The sequence below is a fragment of the Eulemur rufifrons genome, chromosome 1 (genome assembly GCF_041146395.1).
Source record: "Eulemur rufifrons isolate Redbay chromosome 1, OSU_ERuf_1, whole genome shotgun sequence".
Classification (NCBI taxonomy): Eukaryota; Metazoa; Chordata; class Mammalia; order Primates; family Lemuridae; genus Eulemur; species Eulemur rufifrons.
In genome coordinates, this window is record NC_090983.1 from 35,343,525 (window position 1) to 35,369,475 (window position 25,951).

At 39.0% G+C, this 25,951-nt stretch overlaps 1 protein-coding gene across 1 annotated transcript in view; it reads left to right on the forward strand.

The window, feature by feature from the left end:
• The first annotated feature begins 324 nt into the window (after positions 1-324).
• The window catches only part of HECW2 (HECT, C2 and WW domain containing E3 ubiquitin protein ligase 2), a 204,640-nt gene continuing 179,013 nt past the window's right edge, over positions 325-25,951 (forward strand). Inside the window, exon 1 of the mRNA XM_069469056.1 lies at positions 325-616. Coding sequence (XP_069325157.1) covers positions 325-616 — 292 coding nt within the window. The remainder of the gene's footprint in view (positions 617-25,951) is intronic.

Genomic DNA, 25,951 nt, shown 5'->3' on the forward strand with positions numbered 1-25,951 from the left:
GAAAAGATAGACCTAAGAGGGATGGCAGAGAAATCCCCTCCTCTTTAGTTGCTAGGAGCCAGCTGTGCCAAGTGAAATCAAGGGCCACAGGTGTGTGGTAGCCTTTGCTGTCGTGTGACCTCAGTCTATAGAAGTTGCTTCTGACATCATCAGTTGACTGTAAGATAATAGCTTTTATTTTGACAGCAGAAGATTATCGCATGGTCAGGATTTGTATCTGGGAAGCTTAAATCTAATTCTTTGTGTTGTAGCACTGCACTGGTGTTTTATGCTTGTTTGTCTCTTGCAGCTTTGTAGTACGCCAACCTCAGCGAGGCAGACGGGATGGCTAGCTCAGCCAGGGAGCATCTGCTTTTTGTGCGGCGTCGAAATCCCCAGATGCGGTACACACTGAGCCCAGAGAACCTCCAGAGCCTGGCTGCCCAGAGCTCCATGCCAGAGAACATGACCCTGCAGCGAGCCAACAGCGACACGGACCTGGTGACTTCGGAGAGCCGCTCCAGCCTAACTGCCAGCATGTACGAGTACACGCTGGGGCAAGCCCAGAACCTCATTATCTTCTGGGATATTAAAGAGGAGGTGGATCCCAGTGATTGGATTGGACTTTATCACATAGGTGAGTCAAATGAGATGGACTTGCATGTGACTCAGAGCATACATTTCTCCTCTGACATTGTAACATTCTGTATTTTCTCCTGGAAAAAAATTCACACACACAAATACACATAGCAGATTCTGGGAATTTTCTTTCTTCTTTGGGAGGAGGAGAAGCAGCAATACCTTTGTATATATGAATTTTATGGTTACATCTCTACCTAATGTAATGTCAGAAACTGCAGAAGTTACAGTATTTTCTTTTTAAAACTTCACATTGCCCTCGATCAATAGTCCCATTTTGGAAAGCATCTATTACATTTTGGAAAGTGTCTATTAACATTTACTAACATTTTTAAACTGATGAAAGAGATGTCTAGATTTAAATAACTGATAGGAAAAAATGTTCTGTATTTTCTAAAGGTTGAATTTCATTGAGGACAATTTGCTTGCTGTCTAAGGTATCTTTTTATTTCAGAATTCCATGAATGTGTCCATGATCAATTAGGGAATGAAAGTATCGTGTTCTCCTGACAAATGACTTAGAAATAGTTGTTATTTGTTTTAATAAAAACAATCCGAGCTCTGTTTAGCTAATTTGCATCTGTTATTCATAGGTGAGTGAATGATGAATGAAGCATGTCAGAAAGTATAGTCTACTGTATTTGAAAGCAAAAATCAAAACCTACCTATTAAACATAAAGAAAATCTAAATCCAACCCAGTAATAAACTCTAACATTCCCCAAAGTTGGAGAACTTTTTCATTGAATGATGGAAATTCCTTTAAAATTTAACATCAGCCATTTTACAAGGAAGGTATTGTTCCTTTCAATGTATGTTGTAAGCCAAGCATCATTTTTTTTTAAATGAAATAAATTAGGAGGGAAAAGACCTATCTGTTCATGCCAGTGCTTCTTAGCCATTTGGCCACCTAAGAGACATTTGGCGATATGTGGAGACATTTTTGGTGTCACAACTGGGTGGGAGGATGCAAGGCCAGGGATGCTGCTAAACATCCTACAATGTACAGGACAGCCTCCCACAACAAAGAATCATCTGGCCCCAAATGTCGATAGCGCTATTGTTGAGAAACTCTGGTTTGAGGCTAAGTATAATAACATCCTTCCTGAAATTTTGTTAAAATGTTAAACCCACTGAAATTTACTTTTCTCTGGAATAGAGAATTTTATGTTGACTAAAATAAAAAAAAAATTGGTACTTATATAACACTTAGTGATATATCATGCTGGATAATAAGAAATCTAAAATGGCAAAAAAATTCAGTGAGTTATCTATTTTTCTCTATGGCAACAAAAAGTCTTCATAGTTCAGCATTTCTCCAAGGTGTGTTTAAATATTTATTCAAATTGAGGAAGATACATGATTAAAAAATTTATTTGTATTATGTTCATAAAACAGTCTTACAGTTTTGATGGGACTTTAGAGGGAACCCTTTTGGTTTTTATGTAATTTCATCCTTTTGGACTTCATATAACTTTTCTCTTTTTACTTGTTCATAATTATTTTCCTTCTCCCCATTTTATATTATAAAATCTAAACATAAGTCTACAAATAGTAGATCATATTTTTGAAAATGCTTTATGTAGGTTTTTTGGGGGAAATAATCAATTTCACTCTCTCATATAAGATTACTTCTTTAGTGTGTGAATAACTTAATCTGTAAGATACTAGAATCACTTAAGACATTGACTCATATTACTTCATACATTTTTCCCCACCTTCCTTTCTGTTTCCCCACCCTACTTGTTATATTTCCCTCTCTAAATTTAATCAGGAAGGAGCTAGGGAATTCAAACCACAATTCATCTTACCTCCAGGTGACCAAAGCCACAAAATCTTGGCATTCTTACTTTCTAGAGGAAAAAGTATAGGTCAGATTTCTAAGTTTGGAATTAACCCAAGGAATAGCTAGGAAAGCAGAATTAGGAAATAAATTCCTTTTCAAAAATGCTAACTCTATTTCAAGAGGCTTCGGTATCTTTCTCACATAAATTGTCTTTGTATCTTGGTTCCCCTGTATGTAACATGTCTTTCTTTTCTTTGGCTGCTTTCAAGATTTCTCTTTATCTTCGTTTTCAGCAGTTTGTCTGTGAAAACCAGGTGTAATTTTTTTTTTCATTTATCTTAGTTGGGATTCCCTGAGCCTTATAAGTTAATGTTTTTGATGAATTTTGGACAAATTTTGGCTATTTTTTCTTCAAATATTTTTTCTATTTATTTTTACTTTTTTCTTCTTTTTCTGAGACTCCAATTGCACATATGTTACATCATTTCATGTTGTTCTACAAGGCCCTGAGGTGCTAGTTCATTTTCCTTCAATCTGTTTTCTCTTCGATATTTAAATTTAATAATTCCTCTGTATCTTAGATTTAGGTTGGGAGCTAAGAGATCTCACTTAAAGTTCACCAACTTTTTCCTTTTTTTGTTTTTATTCTACTGTCAGTCTCATCCAGTGGATTTTCAAATTTCAGTTATTTGACTTGTTATTTCTAGAATTTGAATTTCTTTCTCTTTTGATAGTTTTTGTTTCTCTTATGCAATTCATTGTGTGTTAACTCATTCAGATCATATTTTTGTTTGATTCTTTGAATTGAATTGAATATAGCTGCTGTAAAGTTTCTGTCGTGCAATTTCAACATCTGGCCATTCAGAGCCAATTTCTTTTGACTGCCTTTTTTTTTTCCTTGACCATGGATGTCATTTTTCTGTTTTTCTGTGTGTGTGTACCTAGCAATTTTTGATATTACACTGGACATTGAGGATTTTGTGTTATAATTCTGAACTCTGTGGAATAATAATGTTAATTTTTTTTCTAGTAGGCAGATCTATTTCCTTGAACTTATGTAGGTTTGAGTTTACATTTTTTTTGGATGGATCTGTGGAAAGCCCAATGTATTTTTCCAGCATTTCTAACTTGGTGGAATTCAGCCTCCAAGTTTGGTCTTCCCTATGGACTTTGTTAGGTTTTTGTTTTGGGCTTTGTCAAGGTAGGACACTGTACTTATTTCTAAGTGGTAGCATTTCTGATGTCTTAGCTGGATGCCTGGTATGTTAGCTAGGTCTCTTTCACTCTGGCTAGGCTGTAGCTCCAATGTTCACCAGCGCCGCTTCACCTCTAGTAACTCCGTTGCACTCTCAGCCTTATAAGAAGCTGCTCTCTACAAAGCCTTTTCCTGAGCATGTGCAGCCTAACTTAGCCAAAGATTTATAGGGATCCCCCTTGTGTACTTTCTCCCTTACTCCTCCACAGCTCTTTCCAGGGTCCTGGCCTGGAGATTCTAGTCACTTCAGTTGACCCAAACTCTGATCTCTGCCTCCACAGCTCTGCAGAACTGCCATGGACTCTAGCTTCCTGTACTGCACGCAGGAGATAGTCCTCTGGCTACGATCTGAGTGATCATGGAGTCACCTCCTAAGTTTCTCTTTTCACTGGGATTATGGTCTTATACCATCTGTTAGCTAATATCTGAAAACCATTTTTTCCTAGTTTTACAGTTGTTTACATTAGGAATGCTAGTCTGGTGATAATTACTTCATATGGCCTGAAGCAGAAGCTCTTCCCATACTCAGATTTTAGCGTGGGAGGTAAGAGGTCTCTCTTAAGTTTTCCATATAGCCATTTCTAGAGAACTCCGAATAAGTTGATTGTTTGAATCCCATATATTTATCAGTTAGATCCTTAGCAGGAAAGAGGGGTGAGGAACTGGCCTGCCAGACCTCTGAAGGCACTGGGACTAACAAAGAAACTGGCATTTTTGAATGAAGGTAAACTAAGATACTTGGTGTTGTCAGGCATGCTGTGGGTATTAGCAAATCTTCCACAATGAATGACCTTAAAAGGCTTAGTCTCAGGTCTAGAACATTAAATATGGCTTGTTTCTAAAGTTGCAGGGCTGTAGCTGTGTTTAAAAGAAAGACTTGTTTATCTGGGCCCTCAAACTGAGTAAACAGAAACCTGGCCTTAAGCAGAGACAGCCATTTCTCTTCTGGGGCTAGATTGGGCTCTTTTGATCTCAAGATTGGAAAGGGAGTCTCACCTGTGTTGGGATTTTTGCAAACCCAAAGAGGAGAGGGCTTTGTGGGTAGTCTGACAGCCATTTCTTGAACTCTTATGGGAACTGGGGTGTGGGCAATGAGTCCTTGATCTCAGGATAGGTAGGGCCTCCTTGGCCTCAGGCAAGGTCTAAACCTCTATGGTAATCCAACCGCGGAGTAGCGAAGGTGTGGGCATGTGATTTAGTTCTGGCCAGTGAGATCAAAGGGGAAAACTTTGAGGGAACTTCACTTTCCAATGAAAAGTCGGCATTTCATGAGACAGGGTCTTTTAAACTTCTTCTTCTCTTATACTTGGGACTCTGGTGAGAAGATGTGATGTCTTGAGCGTATGCATGTATAATAGCACCATGAGGCGTCCGTCCATCAAGAGGATAAACAGCTCAGGAGGGCAGAGCAGAAAGATAAAAAGAGCTTAGACTGGCACTCCAAAGCCCATGTTATATGGGAAAAAAAATTCCCCTCTTTGTTCAAGTCACCATTAGTATAAGGCTTTCTTGTACCAGCAGTTATTTCTAACTGAGCACAGCAGAAGAAGAGAAAGGGAAAAGGGTCAACCACTGATTTTAAAGGCAGGATGAAGAATGAGTGGGCTACTTCAGTAGTTGCTACTTCATGTAGAGTGCTTAGGGCTGTTTTAATGCAGGCAAAAACCACTAGGTTGTTTTTTAAAGAAGTAACAATAATTTGAAATAAAAATTTTGAAAACTGTAACTCCAACTCCAAGCTGTGTGGAATTTTCAGAGGTTTGATAGGACCAATAATGTGATGGGAAGAATCTTTCACATCAGTAGTTAGCAACCTGAACATAGGCAAAACATTTTTTTTTTTTGGTCACTATTAAATGAAAATAGGTGAGATGGGCCGGGGGCAGTGGCTCACACCTGTAATCTTAGCACACTGGGAGGCCGAGGCGGGAGGATTGCTTGAGGTCAGGAGTTCGAGACCAGCCTGAGCAAGAGTGAGACCCCCATCTCTACTAAAAATAGAAAGAAATTAGCTGGACAACTAAAAATATACAGAAAAAGTTAGCCAGGCATGGTGGTGCATGCCTGTAGTCTCAGCTACTCTGGAGGCTGAGGCAGGAGGATTGCTTGAGCCCAGGAGTTTGAGGTTGCTGTGAGCTAGGCCGACGCCACGGCACTTTAGCCTGGGCAACAGAGTGAGACTCTGTCTCCAAAAAAAAAAAAAAAAAGAAAGAAAGAAAGAAAAAGAAAATAGGTGAAGTGGTACATTCAGAGAGAAATTGAAAGAAAAGAGGAAACAGGAAAAACCAGGCTAGGATTGGAAAAGATTTTTGGGGGTCCAAATTAAGTCATGACTTTAAGGCTATTGTGACTAAACAGGAATATGCATAATAAATTTTCTCCAGGGCTCTGTGAAATAGAGGTGCTGAGAATCTAGGTTTCATAACAATGCACATATGTCAGAAATAGCTTCAGATTTCTATACCTCTTGGTAGGAAGCAGCCTCTCCCCTTCAGTTGTGTCCTGAGAAGCCAGACTGTTTCCTAGCAACTTCTAGTATTATTTATGGAACAGAGAGACGGTCTCTATAGAAATAAGTCCCAAAGGAGAAGGAATTTAGTGGAACATCGGGCTGACGAGGTGTGGCTTATTGGCACACTCTACATTTGATTTTGTTTCTCTTGGCTCATGTTTTCTTCCCCTCTAGAAGTGTGAGTTTTGTGTTTGTTTGGCTAATTGTGAATCATGTTTTGAACTGTACAGCTCACTCCAGATGACTTTTAGCACTTGCTAATCTGGAGGGAAAATATATCCTCCTGGATTGGAAAAACAAACCTTTCTTTAGGCATTTTAGGCAGTAAATAGGTCCTATTGGAAATACAAAGAAAAAAGTTGAAAATATCAAAACACCGTTTGAGGATACCTTGGGTGTGAACGCAGTTCTCAAAACATATGCTAATTATATTTTCTCCCTCCAGTAGGCTTCGTATATACACTCGAAGATTTCTAGAGATGATCATAAGATTACAATGTAGCTATAGCCCAGAATCTTCAAATTACAATTAATGGCTTGCAGATGGTTTTCAGAAATCATTAGCTTTATAATTTATTGTTGGCCTCTAAAATTAGAATTGACTCCTCACAAGTTTAACAGTGCTATTCATTGCCTCCTCCTGAGTGCATCAAATAAAAAGAACCAAATGCTTATCTTGGCAAAAACACTTAGGACACCCAACATAAACAGCTTTCCATGAAAAATCAAATAGAAACAGTTTAAAGAGGAGACAGAACATATTAAATTTGTTTCAGGCTCACTTTCTAATTCCCCTTAACCTTGGGACTTGTGCTTATTATTCTGGCTATTGAAAAGAAAAACAAACACTTCAAGAGGCTTAATTTGCCCCTTCTCATTTGTAGGCAAATCCAGGTACCTAACAGAACTAGGAAAATTTGCATTATGGAGATTTAAAAGAATGTGCTGTGCTGTACACCAGTGCTACTCAAAGTGTTGGTCTGCAAACTGTTACTGAGCTGTGAGTGGATAAGGTGCTTTCTCTAGAATATAAATCAATGTACTGCTTCCTTCATTGAGAAAATCTTGCTATGAAAAAGAAATTCACCTGAACTAAATAATGAGTTTCTTAATGTGAGTATTTCCTATTCTGGCTCAAGCTTCTTATATTGTCAGATCAGTAACAAATAATTTATCGGTGTTTGTCTAGACCACACTATAAGTATAGTTCTCAGTGTCCATACATGGATTGTATCTTCAAAACTGAATGACATGACAGAACAACTGTATTTTGACTGTCAGTCTTAAAATGTATCATGGCTAATTGTTATGATATTTTTTTCTATTTCTTTGCATTTGGACAGTAAAATAAAGTAAGATTGTAATAGTGAGCCAAGGCATTATGACCATGTAATTTAGAGCTTAAAGATACTAAAAGTTTAAGCTGATGTTTTATAAATAAATATTTACCTAAGGTCCAGAATGGTGACACCATACAGCTTGCAGGGGGCAAAGTCAAGGCTAGAACTTTTGTCCAATGTTCTAGTCTTCATTGGTTTTTTTTGTGTTTAGAATTGTAGTCCAGTGTTTCCCAATCTTTAATTACTTGCTCACCACCTTCTTAATTTTTTGTAATATTGGATTATCAGCTGTATTATTAATATTTTTCTTTAAAAATATTAACATTTAATGTTAATATATGGTGTAAATATAAATAATATAAATATTAGTATTAAAAATATTCTTTAAGATATTTTTTAAACCATCTGATTAACAAAGGACCTGAATAGACATTTCTGAAAAGAAGACATACTAATAAATGGCCAAGAGATATATGAAAAAATGCACAACATCACTAATCATCAGAGAAATGCAAATCAAAACCACAGTGAGATATTATCTTACACCTATTAGAATGGCTGTTCTCAAAAAGACAAAAGGTATCTGTTGGCAAAGATTTGGAGAAAAGGGAACCCTTGCTCACTGTTGGTGAGAATGTGGATTAGTATAACCATTATGGTAAACAGCACAGGCATACCTTGGAGTAATTGTGGTTTTGGTTCCAGACCACCACAATAAAACAAAATAAGGCAATAAAGTGAGTCACATGAATTTTTTGGTTTTCCAGTACTTATAAAAACTATTGTAGTCTATTAAGAGTACAATAGCATTATGTCTAAAAAAATCAGTGTACATACCTTTATTTAAAAATGCCTTATTGTTAAAAATGCTAATGACCATCTGAGTCTTCAGAGAGTTTTCATCTTTTTGCTGGCAGAAGGCCTTGCCTCAGTGCTGATGGCTGCTGACTGATGAAGGTAGTGGGTGCTGAAGGTTAGGGTGGCTGTGGCAATTTCTTAAAATAAGGCAATAATGAAATTTGCTGCATCAAGTGACTCTTCCTTTCATGAAAGATTTCTCTGTAGCATGGGATGCTGTTTGGTAGCATTTTACTCACAGTAAAACTTTTTTTCAAAATTGTAGTCAGTCTTCTCAAATACTGCTGTAGCTTTCTCAACTAAATTTATAGAATATTCTAAATCTTTTATTGTCATTTCAACAATGTTCATGGCATCTTCACCAGGAGCAGTTTCCATCTCAAGAAACTACTTTTTTTACTCATCCATAAGAAGCAACTCCTTATCTCTTCAAATTTATCATGAGCTTAGAACAATTCAGTCATATTTCAAGCTCCACTTCTGCTTCTAGTTCTCTTGTTATTTCCACTACATCTGCAGTTACTTCCTTTACTGAAGTCTTGAACTCTTCCCAGTTATCCATGAGGGTTAGAATCAGCTTCTTTGAAACTCCTGTTAATAGTGATATTTTAATCTCTCGTGGATCACAAATGTTCTTAATGGCATCTAGAATGATGAATCCTTTCCAGAAGGTTTTCAATTTACTTTGCCTAGATCCATCAGAGGAATCACTATCTTTGGTAGCTATAACTTTACAACATGTATTTTTAAAATAATAAGACTTGAAAGTCAAAGTAACTCCTTGATCCGTGGGCGCCAGAATGGATGTTGTGTTAGCAGGCATGAAGACACCATTAATCTCCTTGTACCTCGCCATCAGAGCTCTTGGATGACCAGGTACATTTTCAATGAGCAGTAATATTTTAAAAGGAATCTTCAAGCATGTCCATTCCCCAGACAGTGCACATCACACTCATCATGTAGGTATACCCCCATCCCATCCCCCCACTCCTGGGTATATATATCCAAAGGAAATGAAATCAGTATGTTGAAGTGGTATTTGCACTTCTGTGTCTATTGCAGTATTATTCATAATAACCAAGGTATAGAATTTACCTAAGTGTCCATCGATGGATGAATGGGTAAAGAAAACGTGGTATATATACACAATGTAATACTATTCATCCACAAAAAAGAAGGCAATCCTATCATTTGCCACAACACAGATGAACCTGAAGGACATTATGTTAAGTGAAATAACCCAACTGATTAAAACAGAACAAACTAGCTATCTACCCTGACCATGTGCTGAGTAATATGTTTATTGTGTCAGGTGTAGTGTTTATTATGTTAGATATATTTCATTCTATGATAACATGCACTATCTGTTAAGAAATAACTTTTGTCTATGAACTACCTGGGACCATCACAAGTACTTTGAGAAGCTCTGGAGTTATCAGTGGTTGAGAGCACAGGTGCTAGAGTCAAACACACTAATAAAGTCAATGAATGACTAGCTGAATGATCTTGGGCAAATTATTTCATCTTTTAAAACCTCAAGTTTCTTCATCTTTAAAAAAATGACCAAGAAAACTTCCAATATCATGAAATTTAAATGACATAACGTGTATAAAATGCTCATTGTAAGGTGATGCTTGTGAATGATCATTATTATTTTGGCCACTCTTAATAATAATCAATCATTGTTCTGGTGGTCTGAAGCTGCAGCACAAACTTACCCACTGAATGAATCCACAAAAAAGGAGTTCCGGATTAAAGGAAACACTGGGTCCCTTCTGCTTACAGAAAATAAAATCCCTTTCTTTGAAACAGAGCTCTAGAAATTATTAATGTAAATACTTAAAATAGGAATGTTAAATAATACAGTATTTTAATTTGAGTATTATGTAAATTCTAAATCAACATGCTCTCCCAGGTGATGGGAAATCTACAATTTCATCTGAAATTCAATCAAATGGAACAAAGAATTAATGTAGTAGGTATTTCATTTCCAGAATAGCTATCAGATACAGCTAAGAGTGCCTGTTTTTAATATCTTTTGATACTTAAACATGATAGCTGCCAAATAAAAGTTGTTTTAGGTCATATCTTTACAATTTGTAAATACTCTTAGCTTTGAACATGGAATTGTTTTTTGGAACAACTTAACTCTACATTTTTGTCAACGATTTGTATTAGTCAGGGTATGTCAGATTTTGCTGCAATCATTAACTAATTCTGAAGCTAGCGTGGGTTGGCAGGGGTCTTGATTCATACTGTCACTTAGGGACTCAGGTTCATCGCCTTCTTTATTTTTGCCATATTGGATTATTAAAGGCTCAACCGTCCTGTCATTATACTATCTGGAACACATGGCCTCCTTGGGCAAGTGTCAGGGGAAGAGAGAGCTGGAGACTCTTATACCAGCTCTTAAATGCTTTGGCACGAAAGTGACACGTTTTATTTCTGCTCAGAGCCCGTTGTTCAGCATTGTTAGCATGATTCTGCCTAAATGCAAGGGGGCTGGGAAATGTGGAGAAGTCCTTGGCTATTCAGGGAGCAGTCAATGTCTCTGTCATAGTAGCTATGTCTTGCTATCAGCAGGTCTGGTTCTCTAGTCCGTTTTAAAGCCTAAGACATCTTTGCATGGTCATTGTAAGAATGGATGGTGGGGATTAGAAAGTAGTATACTTTGGGATATACTTTGCAAGGTGTCCAGAGACGGAATGAGCAACCCACCCAGGGCAGTACCAAGGACAGTGCCTGACAATCATGGCTGAAAAACAGCAGTTTTTCATTCATGCTGGAATCTGAATTGACAGCATAGCATTGGTGTCTCGGACCATCACGGATTTTCCTTAGTATAATATGTATGTCGAACATTTAGTTCAGAGAGTAGTCCATATGTTCAAAATGGTTATGAAGGACTTCCAGGACATTAGGCAGGGTTTTGAAAGTTGTGTAGGTTGGCATATCCAAAGAGGCTTTAGTATATTTAGTATGTTTGAAACAGGCATTCTTCTGTCCATAGTTTGCGAAGACTTTTATTTTTTACCAAGTTATTCTAAAAATATTACTGTTTCCTTAAAGGAGGCTTAGATAGCCATAAGTAGTAAATGTTAAATAATTGTAAATATTGTTTGATGGAGTTAAGCTAGCATCACATGAGGTTTAGAAGCTCTTTGTTCTGATTATACTCATTACTATCCCACAAAAGAGTTGCTTATGACACTAATTTTATAGTGTTTGTTATAATTAGCTTTTCATACTTTCCTAAGGACTCAATAGTGGGTACACCTATAGAGAAAGTGTATTTACAAAGCCATAATTTTATCTTGATATCTTTCTTGAAGTCTGTTTGGTCTGTTAATCAGTTGCTATATCAACTTTGGTTAGTTTTTGCTTGGTGTATTTTTGCCATCAGTTCACTTTCAGCCATTCTTTGACCTGCTTCAAATTTATCTGCTGTAAATTATCTAAAGCTTTATGATTTTTAATCCAATCTGAGTGAGCATCTTTTAAAAACTGGTACACTTAGTGTTTTTATATCTCCTGTCAATTTTTATATGTTTGGACTCATTTTTACATCTTATTTATTTTCTGTATATCTTGCTTTCTCTTAGTTCTTTTTCCCGTTTTTATGCCCTCCATTGAAATGAAGAGTTATCTCTACTCCCCACCTCCCACATTCTTCCTAAGTCTGTTTGCTTAGAAGTAAACATTCTAGTTCTAGTCTGTTAATGGTTATCCTTTAAATTTTGACATGTATAATTGAGTTAACATATAATGAATCAGTATCTTTAAGTGCCTCAAAGTGTACAAGAATCTTAGGATCTTTCTATTCCAATCACTTCCCTCCCCATCTTCTCTTTTGTTGTTGACAACATTTAATTCCACCCTGTTTAAACCCCTTCTTCCATATTAATCACTATTATTATTGTGTTTTTTACGTAGACAAGAATTATTTCAGTTATAACAAACCTGTGTAAAAAACCTCCACAAAACAGTGGCCTAAAACAACAATCTATCAAATAAGCAAATAATTTAAAGATGAAAAAAATAACTGACTTGCCTGAATCAGCAGTACTAGAGTACACTGTGCTTGATTTTCTTATAAAACACATACACGCAGCAAAAGTTTCATTATAAAATAAACGGAAGCACAGGGGAGAAATTTAAATTTTATTTATTTACTTATCAGTTAATTGATCGTTTTACACAGGGTCACACTCCATCACCCACGCTGGAGTGCAGTGGTGCGATATAGCTCAAACTCCTGGGCTCAAGCATCCTCCCACTTCAGCCTCCCACAGTGCTGGGATTATAGGGGTGAACTACCATGCTCAGCCAGAACTTTAAAATTTAACTTCAGAGCCTTGTTGATTTACCAAACCACTGAATATCATATTTTTTCCTGGTTAATGCAGGTTATGATAAAAGGTGACAGGTATGTCCAGAATCTTCTCTTCATTTTCTACAGTGGATTTTTCCCTTAATGGGCTCTCATGTGTTCTCTATTTCATTTTGCAGCAGCTATTTTCATCATCATTTATAAAGTTAAGGCCTTAAACCAGCCTTATTCTGGCAATCTTTGAGTTATCATAGAGCCAAGGTAACTATCAGAGTCATTATATTTTTTTCTGTCAGTTGTTTCCTACGATCTGGCTGATGTTGAATTCTGGAATAAATACAGACTTGCTTCACAATAGTGTGCAGTTCATATGGACTTCAGAGAAACTATATAGAGCAACTCAGATTTTCAATTTGTTTTTAGTTGTGGAGACCAGAGTGTTGTAACTCAGATTTAATGGTCACATTAAGGGATTCTTCCAGGTTTTTATAGTTTTATTTTTTGTGCTGATTTTATTTAAATTATGAATTGCAAAACTCCTAATGTATGCTCATTGAGAAAGCCTAATTTTTCTCTTCCTGCATCAAAATTTATAAAACAACAGTCAAATACTATGAATGGTCACATTTTCTCAATCTACTGCAGTTCATAAAATCATTACCAGAGCCACAGTAATGCCTTAATTACAAAGCTTGAACTGGGTAGGTCCAGTGCATTAGTTGTCCTCAGCATCATGTAATAGAGTGGCTGTGAGGATGGTTTTGGAGGCGGGGTGTGGGACAGACCTGGATTCAAATTCTGGCCCTGCTACTTAGTTGGTGCTTGGAAGAGATATTGAACCATTCGGAGCTTCAGTGTCTTTGTGTACAAAATGGGAATAATACCAACCTCATAAAACTTCAGGGAAGGTGGAACAAGATAATATTTGTAATTGTGTGTACATGGGTAGCTGCTTTTTTTTTTTTTTTTTTTGAGACAGAGTCTCACTCTGTTGCCCAGGCTAGAGTGAGTGCCGTGGCATTAGCCTAGCTCACAGCAACCTCAAACTCCTGAGCTCAAGCGATCCTCCTGTCTCAGCCTCCCGAGTAGCTGGGACTACAGGCATGCACCACCATGCCCGGCTAATTTTTTCTATATATATATTTTTAGCTGTCCATATAATTTCTTTCTATTTTTAGTAGAGATGGGGTCTCGCTCTTGCTCAGGCTGGTCTCGAACTCCTGAGCTCAAACGATCCGCCCACCTCGGCCTCCCAGAGTGCTAGGATTACAGGCGTGAGCCACAGCGCCCGGCCGGTAGCTGCTTTTTTGAAGACTGTAGTTATAGCACTAAATTATAATATTAGAAGCAAATACGTTATTGAATGACTCACCTAAAGAAAAAAAAAACTGAAATTTTCAACTAGGAATTTACATTAATTTAACTCATAGGATTCTAAATATTTATCATATATCTTTTTAAGGCATCCAGATATAATTGATTTTTTTTCTTTAAGTGTAAGTCTGTGGTATATTTTCGATATGATAAAACATTCCTTGTGAAAAGGAAAGCTTTAAGAATTCAGCAAACATCTGGAGGAGGTTAAATTCTTAGTTTTGGGCTCTGTGACAGCTACTTTTTTCTCTTTTCACTTTAACTGCCAAAACCTGTCATTTCTGAGACATTGCAAGTCTATAAACAAGGTGAACTGTGCTATGCACGGGACCTGTTGTAACTGCTGATTTGAGCAAGGTTGCAGGTCAGCATATGTCAGGTAACTCAGAGTTTTCTGGTCCATCATGTGATTCATTTGCCTGAATGGAGTGCTATGAAACTAATAAAATTTCTTTTTAAAAACTAGGATTATTTGCCTGTAGTTCAAACTACTTAGAAGGCTTTGACAAAAGGATCCCTTGAGCCCAGAAGTTTGAGTCCAGCTTAGGCAACATAGTGAGACCGTGTCTCTAAAAAAATAAAAAATAAAGTTAGAATTATTACTTGTAAAATTCTTTATAAGTACATCAATACTGTTAAGCAGCAAGTTAGTATTATGTGACACTATGTTTAGAACCTCCAAAATGATACATTTTAAATAAATTTTACTCAAATGTAAGGAAACCATATTACTTATGTAAGGAAGTTAAACACTGGTAGTGAAGTACTGTATTTTTTGTCATTTGGAATCATTAAAATATAGCATTTGTCTGTTAAAGTTTATTTTAGATCGTAAAGTCATAGAGGCTTTAGATTTAGAAAGACAATTGTTGATCTTTTACTGTACTAGCCCCATTTTGCAAATGAGAAATTGAGGACCCAGATGGATTAAGGAATGTGCCCGTGTTTGTTCAGTAAAATAGTGGGAAAAAATACAGTGTCTAATAGGAATTTCCTTCACAGTGGAGTTGCTTCTTAAAGGGTGTTAGATGCTAAAGTCACTTCCTGCTGGTGATTTTTTAGTGTAGCCAAAATTACCCTCGATAACCCTTAGAAAGGCAGTGTGACTTAGTACTGAATCCAACACAGCAAGTTTTCTTCCAGCACTGGAACAGACGGCTGTCTTAAACTGAGTGCCAGAGAAGAAGTTGGCCTGTGCTTAGGGGCTGTTTTTATAAGAAAAAAAAAATGATGACAGCAACAACAAAAACACCCTTATCAATAAAACTACAATTCCCCTCAGTCTAGCGGGATGCTTGGAATAACTGCGTATTTCACATTCCCTCTCGGGGCGTACACTAGGGCTTTGGCATGGTTCCCATGCTACTTAGATTGTTCTCCTTCTCAATCTCTCCTTTTGTACCCAGTGAGCTTGTGTGGTTACACTGAAATATGTTAAATGGGCATTTGCTGGGCCTCCCCTGAACATTATTTCATCTTAGAAGTTTCAGTGGGATATGAAGATTCATTTCTTTAATGGAGGCTTGTAGAGATTTAAGTAATAAATTGGGGTTTTTAAACTAGTTTTTATAGCGCTGTTTAAAATATCCCCTCCAATGCTTGTTGTTTTTTGTAAAGCTGTGACAGTTTTTCAGGTGACTTTTATTATCGGATACACAGAAATACTTTTTCTTCTGTTAGCGTCTATGTTTCCTTTTTGGTGCAGCACCTCTTCCTTGGGATTTTAAATCCACAGGGCTGAGTGCTTGCTTATATGAGCCTTAGGCATAGGAGAGATCTCTAATATGATTGTATATAGTACAAAAATTTCTCTGCTGTAAAAATTTAAACATATTCCGTCTCTAAACTGTAACTGATGTTGTAAGTTATTGTTTTCTAAAGGTAGATGTGACCAATACTCAACAGTGTCCATGAGCTGAAATATGTCAACAAAATTCACTTCCTTTCCTTTCCTTTTCTTTCCTTTCGTTTCCTTTCGTTTCCTTTTGTTTCTTTCCTTCTGACAGAGTCTCACTCTGTCACCCGGGCTAGAGTGCAGTGGTGTCATCATAGCGCATTGCAACCTCAGGCTCCTGGTCTCAAGCCACCCTCCTGTCTCAGCCTTCTGAATAGCTGGGACTACAGGTGTGCACCACCACGCTGGGCTAATTTTTTTCTATTTTTTTGTAGAGATGGAGTCTTGTCCTTGCTCAGGCTGGTCTTGAACTCCTGACTTTAAGCCATCTTCCCACCTTGGCTTCCCAGAGTGCTAGGATTGCAGACGTGAGCCACCACGCCTGGCCTCAATATTTCTTTTAAGAAAAAGATATGAAGAAATAAATTACGTATGTAAAAAGTTCTTATTTGTATAAGAGGTTACAGCTAGAACACCTCTATCCTTACTATTTACAAAAAACATACACTTTCCTGTCAGCCATAACTCATAAGTCAGATACCAGTGATAAAACGACTTTATGGAGTAGTTTATCAGTTAGGATTTGTTTGCTACTTAAAAACAAACAAACAAACAAACAAAAAGACAAGTCCCTTTCCTGTGGCCAAGAGAATGGCATATGCAGATTGTCCTCTGTGCCAACTGGGGCCCACCTGGAGCTGGGGGTGGGGTTAGTGTTACAGGAGCCACACTGCTGAGAATGGGGAGGGAGATGGATGCTGTGTACTGCGCTAGGTATCTACCTTAGCCAGTTATTAACCTCTCCATTTTATGACCAAAGAAATAAACCAAGAAGTTAATTAACTCACCAAAGTTTTTTGGTTAAGACAGGAAGAGTTGAAATTCTCCTGAATTGAAGGTCGTGCTCTGTCCATTATCCTTTGTTATAACCTCCCAATTTATGTAGTAGAGGCTAGTGGCCAAGTGCTCATGCTCTGATGTCGGTAGACCTATGATTGCATCTCTGCTTTGCCACTTCCTGTGTGACACTGGGCAAGTTGCTTACCCCTCTCTGGTAACAATATCAATCTCACAGGAAAAAATAAAATCCTCAGTAGGATTTTTCTGCATACACTGATGTGCTTGCAACAGGATTTGGTTTAACAAGAGTGTAAGAAATATCAACCCTGATGATGACGACGATGATGGTGATTAAACTATATGTTTATATAAGTCATAGATTGTATTTTTCCATTTCTATTTTTTATTGCCGAATATAGCCCATTACTTTTGGATAAATTATTTGAGTTAAAAAGACATGAAACACAATATATAGGAAAATGTGGTGGGGAAAATTGTACTTCAAGGATTAATAGCATCAGTAATGTGCAAGGATGTTAAAGTAGAACTTGTCCTGGGTCAGTTTCAGCTGAGTCCCTAAGGGGAAGGGTGACAACTTGAGATGCTTGACCACTCAAATAGAACTTGGGAAGGAGGTGGTCCAGGATCACTCTCATGACCCTTAACTGCTACCAGGTAAAAGAGGAGTTATTGATTTGATGGAGGATTTCTTTAGGGGTCATTGTCAAAGTTCTGGGAACCTGATCTCTCTATCAAAAACACACATACTGTAGAGAAGCAGGGCTACTTCCCTTCATCTCAAGTCACATGACAGGGGCATGGTTCCAAGAGCCTCCTGAGTGTCCTCTGCATTGTGAGAGACACAGTGGACTGGTGTCTGACCCATACCAGGGACTCTGAAGGTGAGAGGCCGTGGTTAGAACTCAGAGTGCAGAGAGCTGCACTGATTACAACCTGCGCTGAGTTGTTGGAACGAGAATGCCTATTTCTTGTGGACCAGGTCTGCGGCGGGGTCTGCCCACAACAGAGCTGGTGTGAGGACATAGTCACTCCTGCTCCAGAGGAGTACCTGGAGGAGCTGATGTTACCCAGGGCCACCCAGAGGCCACATCAAAGACCCTGGCAGAAAGAGGGTGCTCCTGCAGGCCCATGATCTGGGGCAGGAGGCTGTAAGTGACCACATCAAGGAAATTGTAGGTGTGAATCTCCAGAAATGGGATTTCTCTCCAGGACTCAAGAAGTCCTCCTGGAGAGAAAGAGTGATCCTCTCACTCATAGAGTGCTGGCACCAGATTGTGGCAGTACCAGCTCAGTCAGACCTTCTCTGCTTCCTAACCTCTTTTCCCTCCACCCTGCCATTACCCTGAGAGAGTTTGAAACTGGCAGGAAATAGAGAAACCAGCTGCTCTTCTCTTTCTCTCTAAAGCCTTTCTGCTTGAAGCAGGCCTGGGTAAGAGAGAGAAAATTTCATTTTAACTGAAGTTTGAGGTTTTGACGATTACACAGGAGTGGAATTTTCTTTACAGAAACAAACACTTTCGTAACTTGATGTGACTCGAGGTCTTTTTATTATTTCAGATTGACCAAAAAAGTCCAGAGAGCTGCTATTTCATCCAATGATGAGCAAAGAACCTGTCCCATGGAGCAGGTTAGAACAAGCAACAGGGTACAAGAATAAAGTCGCTTTAAGTGGTATCCTGTGAGACCTGCTTGTTCAGTGTTATAGTTCACTAAATACCCAATTTCAAAATGTGTATTGGAAAGTATGAGGTTAAACATTGTCTTTGGAGTTTGAAGGGAAGATGCTAAAACACGTTGAGATTTGTTTGGGTTGGCTTTTCCAGTTGGAAATTGAGATGTTATAGGAATGGAAGCCAGGCAGGGTTCCAGTCATAGATTCAGAGGTGAGACTGAGCTGACCGTGGCAGGTAAAATGGGATACGAAATGGTACCACTGGGTTTGAAAAGGTTGCCTTTGTCTGGTCTGTTGCTTCTAAGTCAAGCTAACTGACAGCTGTGCTCAGTTCCCCAGGGAGAACTGCTTTTGAAAAAATATGCACGTGGCATCAGGTTCTGAACTATTTATGGAAAAGCAAAGAATTTCACTCAAAAGCAGCAAAGAAGGAAAGGGGACTGTCATCTCAGTGCTTTTTGATGACCTTTTGTTGGTGGGATATAGCTGAGCATGGAGGTGAGCCGCACAGTAGTTAGTGATCGTTTGGTGACAAACACCGAAGGTGGTACCTGCCTCAGTCCTTGAGGGATGAAGCTCAGGGAGAGGGAAATGAGGTCACCTGTCACTAGGAGCAGCTTCGGAGATCCTATAGAGACCAGCAGCAGCCCAGCAGGCTCAGGGAAGTGGGGGCTGGTGTGGGCGGCTGTGTAACTGGGAAACCTCAAAGAACACAGGGAGAGCTCCAAATTAGACAGTGGGGAAGAAGGCAGGAGTAAGGGGCAATGCTTTTGGTCCGTCTCCCCAGTTTATCCAATATTTTTACAGTGCTTTTATATTTAGAGAGTTCTGCTAATAACATGATTTTGTATAATTCTTATGTCAACTATCCAGACAACTGATTAACTATGACACCTGATGGTGGAAACTAGAGGAGGAAGTTAAACAGGGTAAGTTGCTTACCCAGGGTCAAATAGAGGGGAATAGAATTTGGACCAAAATTGTCTCCTAATTTCCTGACTCAAAGGGCTCTTTCCAGTGTTCCAGCCTTTAGTGCTGTGTTAAAATAAGGTGAAAGGATTTCACATGATTCATGGACAATATTTTAAAATTCAGTAGTAATGTGTTTATTTTTAAAGATATGTTCTGTTTTTAGCAAGGATACTGGTTTTCCATTAAGGGGTTGAGATCAACTTGTGTAAGTAAAAAGAGTAGAAATTTTAAAGCATCAAGTAAATATTGGTACTGAGAGTTTGCAGTAACTGTGAAGGGGACTGGGTGAGTGAAGTGCAGAAACCCCTGCTCTACCGGCCAAAGCAGAGAGTTTATAATTCGATTACATGTGGCTAAGTCCTGACCTCACAACTGGATTATAAACTCTTTGTGGTCAAGGACTGTGCCTTATATAATCCAGGTGTTTATGGGTTGAAATATGTCCCCCCAAAGTTCATATGTTGCAGTCCCAACTCCAGTACCCCAGAATGTGGCCTTATTTGGAGATTGGGTCTTTTACAGGGGTAAGCAAGTTAAAACGAAGTCATTAGGGTGGGCCTTAATTCAATATGACTGTTGTCCTTATGAAAAGCGGAAACACCATGTGACATGAAGACAATCATCTACACGCCAAGGAGAGAGGCCTGGAACGGCGTCTCCCTCACAGCTACTGGAAGAAAACAGCTCTGCCAACACCTGAGTTTGGACTTCCAGCCTGCAGGACTGTAAGACAGTAGATTTGTATTGTTGAAGCTACTCACGTTGTGGCACTTTATTATGGCAGCCCTAGCAGACTATTAGTACAATAGGATTTTGCTGAAATACTGGCAGCACAACTAAATAATAATTCTTAAACAGAATAACATAATCTTCTTCCTGTGTAATTTTGATGAAAGTGGTTCCAAATTTAAAATTGATCATGCCTCCTCCTGAACTTTGAGGCTTCATTGGCCCTTCTCTCTCTTCCTGCTTCAGCGATGCCCAGCACCGCTCTCTTCTGACCCTGGGCAGCTTCTGGTGTGTCTCCTTTTACGGACGGTGCCCTTAGATGTCTGGACTTTGCCACTCCCAGTCACGCTGAGGGCCATCCTCCTTGCACAAGGCCTTTGTATTGAACCAGCATTGCTTTTTTAAAACTTTAACTGCTGTGTGTGTGTGTGTGTGTGTGTGTGTGTGTGTGTGATTTTTTTTTTCTTTTTTTACTTCTTCTTCTGACCAAAAAAGAATTGTTACCTTTAGAAGTGGTAGCAGCCACTAAAAAGGAGGAGCACTGTGTGAATTCACCATGGAACCTGGCCCTTAATGAAAAGATGCTGCTGCCTCCAGCTGAGCTGCTGCCTGCAGTGTGGCATTTGGAGCTCCGAGTCTGCATTTATCTGGGTGGGCTGTTGTCACCACGGCTCTCAGCACACTATGTCATTACTATTTGTGGGTGTGTTAGCCTTCCGCTATATACCGTGGACTCCATGAGTTCACACACTGGCCATGTCTTAATCATTTTGGGGTCACTTGTGCCTGGTACCTAATACAAATTTAATAAAAATCTGTAGAATCAATGTGTATTTTAAAAGGAGAATGGAGATTCAGTGTCCTGTATGCTGCATTTCCATTTGACATACAGTTGAATTCTGTGATACGATATACCTAAAATGTTCTTCTAGTCTTTAAATTCAGAATCTTGTTGAGTTAGAGAATGCTTGTAGTCCTGGACTGGATTTCCAAGACTTTGTGGAAATATACTCCCTGTATTCCTAGGGAGCTTTAAGAATTGTTTTCAGTGATTTAGGTACCGATCTAATTAGAAACAGCAGATTGACCTAAATAATTTAGCCACCCCCCCTCCTTTTTTGCCATAATCTCTTAAAGATCTATTTCTGTGCATTAGATTAGGAAATTATGATCATTTTCTAGAATCCATTCTGAGTTTAAACTATTTTTGTCTATTTTTAGGGTCTGTTCTCTGTGACTGAATTTTTAAAAATCTGACTGCCAGCACACTAAGTATTATACTTCTCATCACTTTTAGGATTTATGTACAAATGGACTGTTGCCATTTACTAATGAAGTGCTTCACCCTCAGATGTGTTACATGCATTTTTCTTTTGAAGCCCATGAGCATGGAACAATGCCGGTATTTACAAATCCTCGCATCCACAAGTAGGAACACTTGGCAGAGCAGGAGCAGCAGTTCCATCTTCTCATGATCAAACCTTGCACGATGACACTGCCGTCCTGCATGACAGGATGAATCTGCGCTGACTTGTCATGTGCAGTTATTTTGAGAAGTCCTTTGTTGCTCTGGGAGAAACATTTAGCTACATGTTATTTATTGCCTATGTACCAATCTCAGGCTAATAAACCCCAGACTCTACCAAACAAGGGAATTGAATTTAGCAAATCTTTCATGATTCTTGTGCCAAGTTTTGTGGGTAATACAGTCTCTTCCTTCAAGGGACTTAACTGTGTAATGAGGATGGTGGTTCAGGATCAAGGCTGGAACTCTGGTGTGAGGTCATATGCTTTTTAAAAATCTTCTGGTGGCATGGCACTTTTTATTCCTGCCCTCATGCCTAGAGGGCTCCTTATGGAAACCCACCACTGCAGCAGGATTTAGAAGTAGCACATACTTGACAAATATGGCCAGAAATCCACTGTAGGCCTCTACCCTGTCTAAAGGAAACCCTTGAGTCAGCTGAAGGCTTTCTGAAACTTTCTTTGATGCCACTCAAAAATTAAGAGATCCTGGGAACTTAGAACTGTGACCAGGTTTGAGCATGGTTGGTTGGCCAAATGCATCAAACTGAACTGTGCCAAACCACGGTCTAGCAAATGGTGAGAAGATGGATCAATGCCTTGGTGCTGCCCAGTTTTTGTTTCTTGGAGCATTTCTTGTAAAGACCTCACCTTGTAAAGACCTCATCAGGGTAGGTATGATCCAGACAGAGAACTATAAAATCCCAAGTTTTAGATCCTAAAGGAATCTTTGAGCTCACTTGTTTTAACTTCTCTTACATTTTTGTCAATAAAACAGAGGTCTAGAATCTTGCTTTAGTTTTCATGGCTAATTAGTGGGAGTATCAGAACTAGACCTCAGGTTTCTTGATTTATGAATCTTCTCTTCCTTCTCTGTTGGTGTTGCATTGTCGGTGTTTTCCAGTCTTTCTAGCGGAGCACTGTGTTCAGTGGTATGTTGGTAAACTGGCTCTGTCCTTCAAACAAAATAAAACAAAAACCCTGGTTTGTAATGTTTGTAGATTTCCATGGTATAAATACTTCTATCATGGCCAATTTCAAGCTACCAACCATCTAAAATCTAGCTTGCAAAATTCCTGAAACAGTTAACAATAGGCTCCAGCACAATACTGATTGTGTTCTCCTGCATGTTCTTTTTGGCATTATTGGTAGCATGTTAGTGGCTAATACGTTGTGAGCTAGGTAGGCTCCTGGGGGATGGGGGAATAAAATAGTGTGATTAAGAGAAAGACCTGATTCATTGATTAGCTCAGTTCAAATGAGTCCAGCATTCCCTGGATTCTAATCTCTCCATAAGACTCTGTAGTCTTCTTGCGTTAACATATGGTAATAAATACTGGGTGCTAAGGGGAGCGGGTGTGTCCTTTTGTTCTAAAGCATTTTGAAACTATTGTGTTGTGGGACTTAGAATTTGCTGTTATAAAGATTCTGCTTCTGTTCTGCATCTTGAGAGAAAGTCCACTGGAGGGGCATAGAACATCTCCCATTTATCTATTCATTCATTCATTCACTTATATTTGACTATATCCACTGCACCCAAACCTAAGACACTTCTCTATCTAGCCATTTTGGGTTTAGAGACCAGAGAGAAGAAGATGCTGGGGACAATGTTGTAAATATCATGATTGCTTAGAGAATAACAGATTTTAGAGCTGAGAGGGACCCTAAGGATGAGCTTCACTTCTATAGTGATGAGGAAGCTGAGAGACAGAAATCTACACGTAATCACACAGTTGTTTGGAGTCATCACTAGGATTGTAACTTGTGATTCTTGATACCTCATTCAGTGTTCTTTCCATTACACAATTGTGACTAATTTTTTTTTTCCTTCACATTCAGAGCATGCAAAAAAAAATATAGCATATGTCTCTAGCCTGTGACTTCAGACTGAATAAATCTGAGATTTCCTACATGCCCCTTTGACCACATCAAGAAGTGAGAAGTGAGTTGAAGTACTGATTTGGAGAGCTGCCTAGTGCTCTTTTAACCACCTGCATCTTGTAGCCCATAAGTTGTCAGTGAAAGACTTGGAAGGTGCTAGATGATGTGAAACTTAAGGCTTTAAAAAAATCATTAAAGATTTTATATATTCAGAGTGAAGTCTTCAGTCTTGAGATAGAATAACCCATATGTTTTGCATTGAGAGGAAGACTTGGCTCTGATGTTATTTGGTTAAATTCAATAAGCATTTAAGTGCCTACAATGTGCCAGGCACTGGGAATATACAGATAAATAAAACATCAACTTTGTTTTATAGGAACACGTAGCCTGTGGGAGAAGAGGCATGTGAACAAATAACTTCAGTGTAATCTTGTAAGTTCAGCACACACACAGGGCACACGATGGCAGGAAGGGTCCAGTTCAATGTATCATTTTCATTTGTTAACTTAGGCTTGGTAGGAAGAGCACTGAGCAGGGAGTCTAGCCATTTAGGTTTTAGTCCCAGCACTGCCACTGCCTGACTGTTTGACCTGATGTGGTTCATTTATTTAGCACCTTTCTCTCTGTGTTGGGGAAAGGAAGGATCATGAAGACCTAAAAAAAGTTTACTGGCAGAATTAAGCAAATGTCTATGACAGTGCGTTGATAGTATTATCTGTCACATAAGCACAAGTATATTATTTTCATTTTGCAAACCGGGAACTTTTTGTTTTTTAAAACCAGAAAGCTCACATTCTTTGACTAACCTTTGATATAACCATTCATTATCAAATATTTATTGAGTTTGCACTTAGTGCTAGACATAGTTCTAGATCCTGGGATACAGCAGGGAAGAAAACAGAGCGGCTCCCTACTTTGGAGCTAGAAGGGAAAGGCAGAGAATAAACAAATAACCAAGAAAAATATCAGATAGTATTTCAAGTAAGTACAGTGCAGGTAATAAAAACAGGATAATGTGATAGGAATGATTTGGTAGACTTTAGATTGGGGATCAGGAAAGACCTCTTTGAAAAGTGATGTTTAAGCTGAATGACAAGAAGCAACAAGCCTCACCAACATCTGAGGGAGGAGCTTTCTAGGCAGAGAGAATGAACAGTTCTAGCATAGGCACTGAGCAGAACGAGCTTGGCAGGTTTCAGGAACGGATAGTGGGCCAGTGCGTCTGGAGCACAGCGGGGAAGGGGAAGTAAGACAGGATGGGGTCAGAGAAAATAGGCATGGGTCGGACCACAGAGAATTTTGTAAGCCAGCCTAAGGAGTTTGGGTTGTATTCCAAGTACAGGGGAGACCGGGAAGGATTTTAAATAGGAGGGTAATAAAATTTGACTTTTTAGAAGATCTCTCTGGTTGCTGGTGGAGAAGGGATTATAGGTCAGTCTTGCAGCAGCACAGATGAGAGGGAATACCAGCTTATACTGGGCTAATAACAGAAAAGGTAACAGAAGTAGAAAATGTACAAGATATTATTGAAGATGGTATCAACAGAAACTCCTCGTGACTCAGAGTGGTGTGGGAAACAGTAGAATCAGGGATGGTTCCTTGACTTTTGGCCAAAGTAGCTCAATTGTAATTGAGGAAGAGTAATTGCAGGGAAGGAGGAGGAAGAAGAGAGACAGTCAAGAATGGTTTTGGCCCTATCAACTTTGACATGTGTGTTAGCCATCCTGGTGGACATGGTGAGAATGAGGAAGTTGGGTCCGTGAGTCTGGAGTGTGGAAATCATTGGCAGGTAGACGGAGCTGGAGGAGGTTACCTTGGGAGAGTGTGTACGTCGAGAAGAGAAGGGGATCCTGGGTGGAGGCTGAGCAGAGGGAGGACTCATAGAAGACTGGGAAAGAGTAGTCAGGCAAGAAAACCATGAGAATGACATGTCCTGGAAGCTACCAGAAGAAATTAGGGGGTAATCAAGTAGAAGCAGTTCAAGCAACATAAGAAAAAAGATGTGACCATTGGGCTTGGCAATACGTTAAGGGAGACCATTGGTGTCTTGACAGGATTGCTGGAGGTAGAAGGTGGAATGAAGTGGGTTGGGGAGAAAGTGTGAGGTGAGGAAGTGGCTATTTTGGCTGTAGATAATTTCCTCAAGTTTGCCGTGCATGGGGTTAAAGCAATTGGAGAGTGTCTAGCGGAGCATTTGGAAAAAGGGAAGGCATCTTGTGTGTTTGCAGGTTTAATGGATACAATCTAGGAGACATTGTCCATATGACATTGAGGATATGCGGGAGGGGATAATTGCAGGAGATAAAGCCTTGAGAAGATGTGAGCAGATGGAATTTAGAGCCCAAGT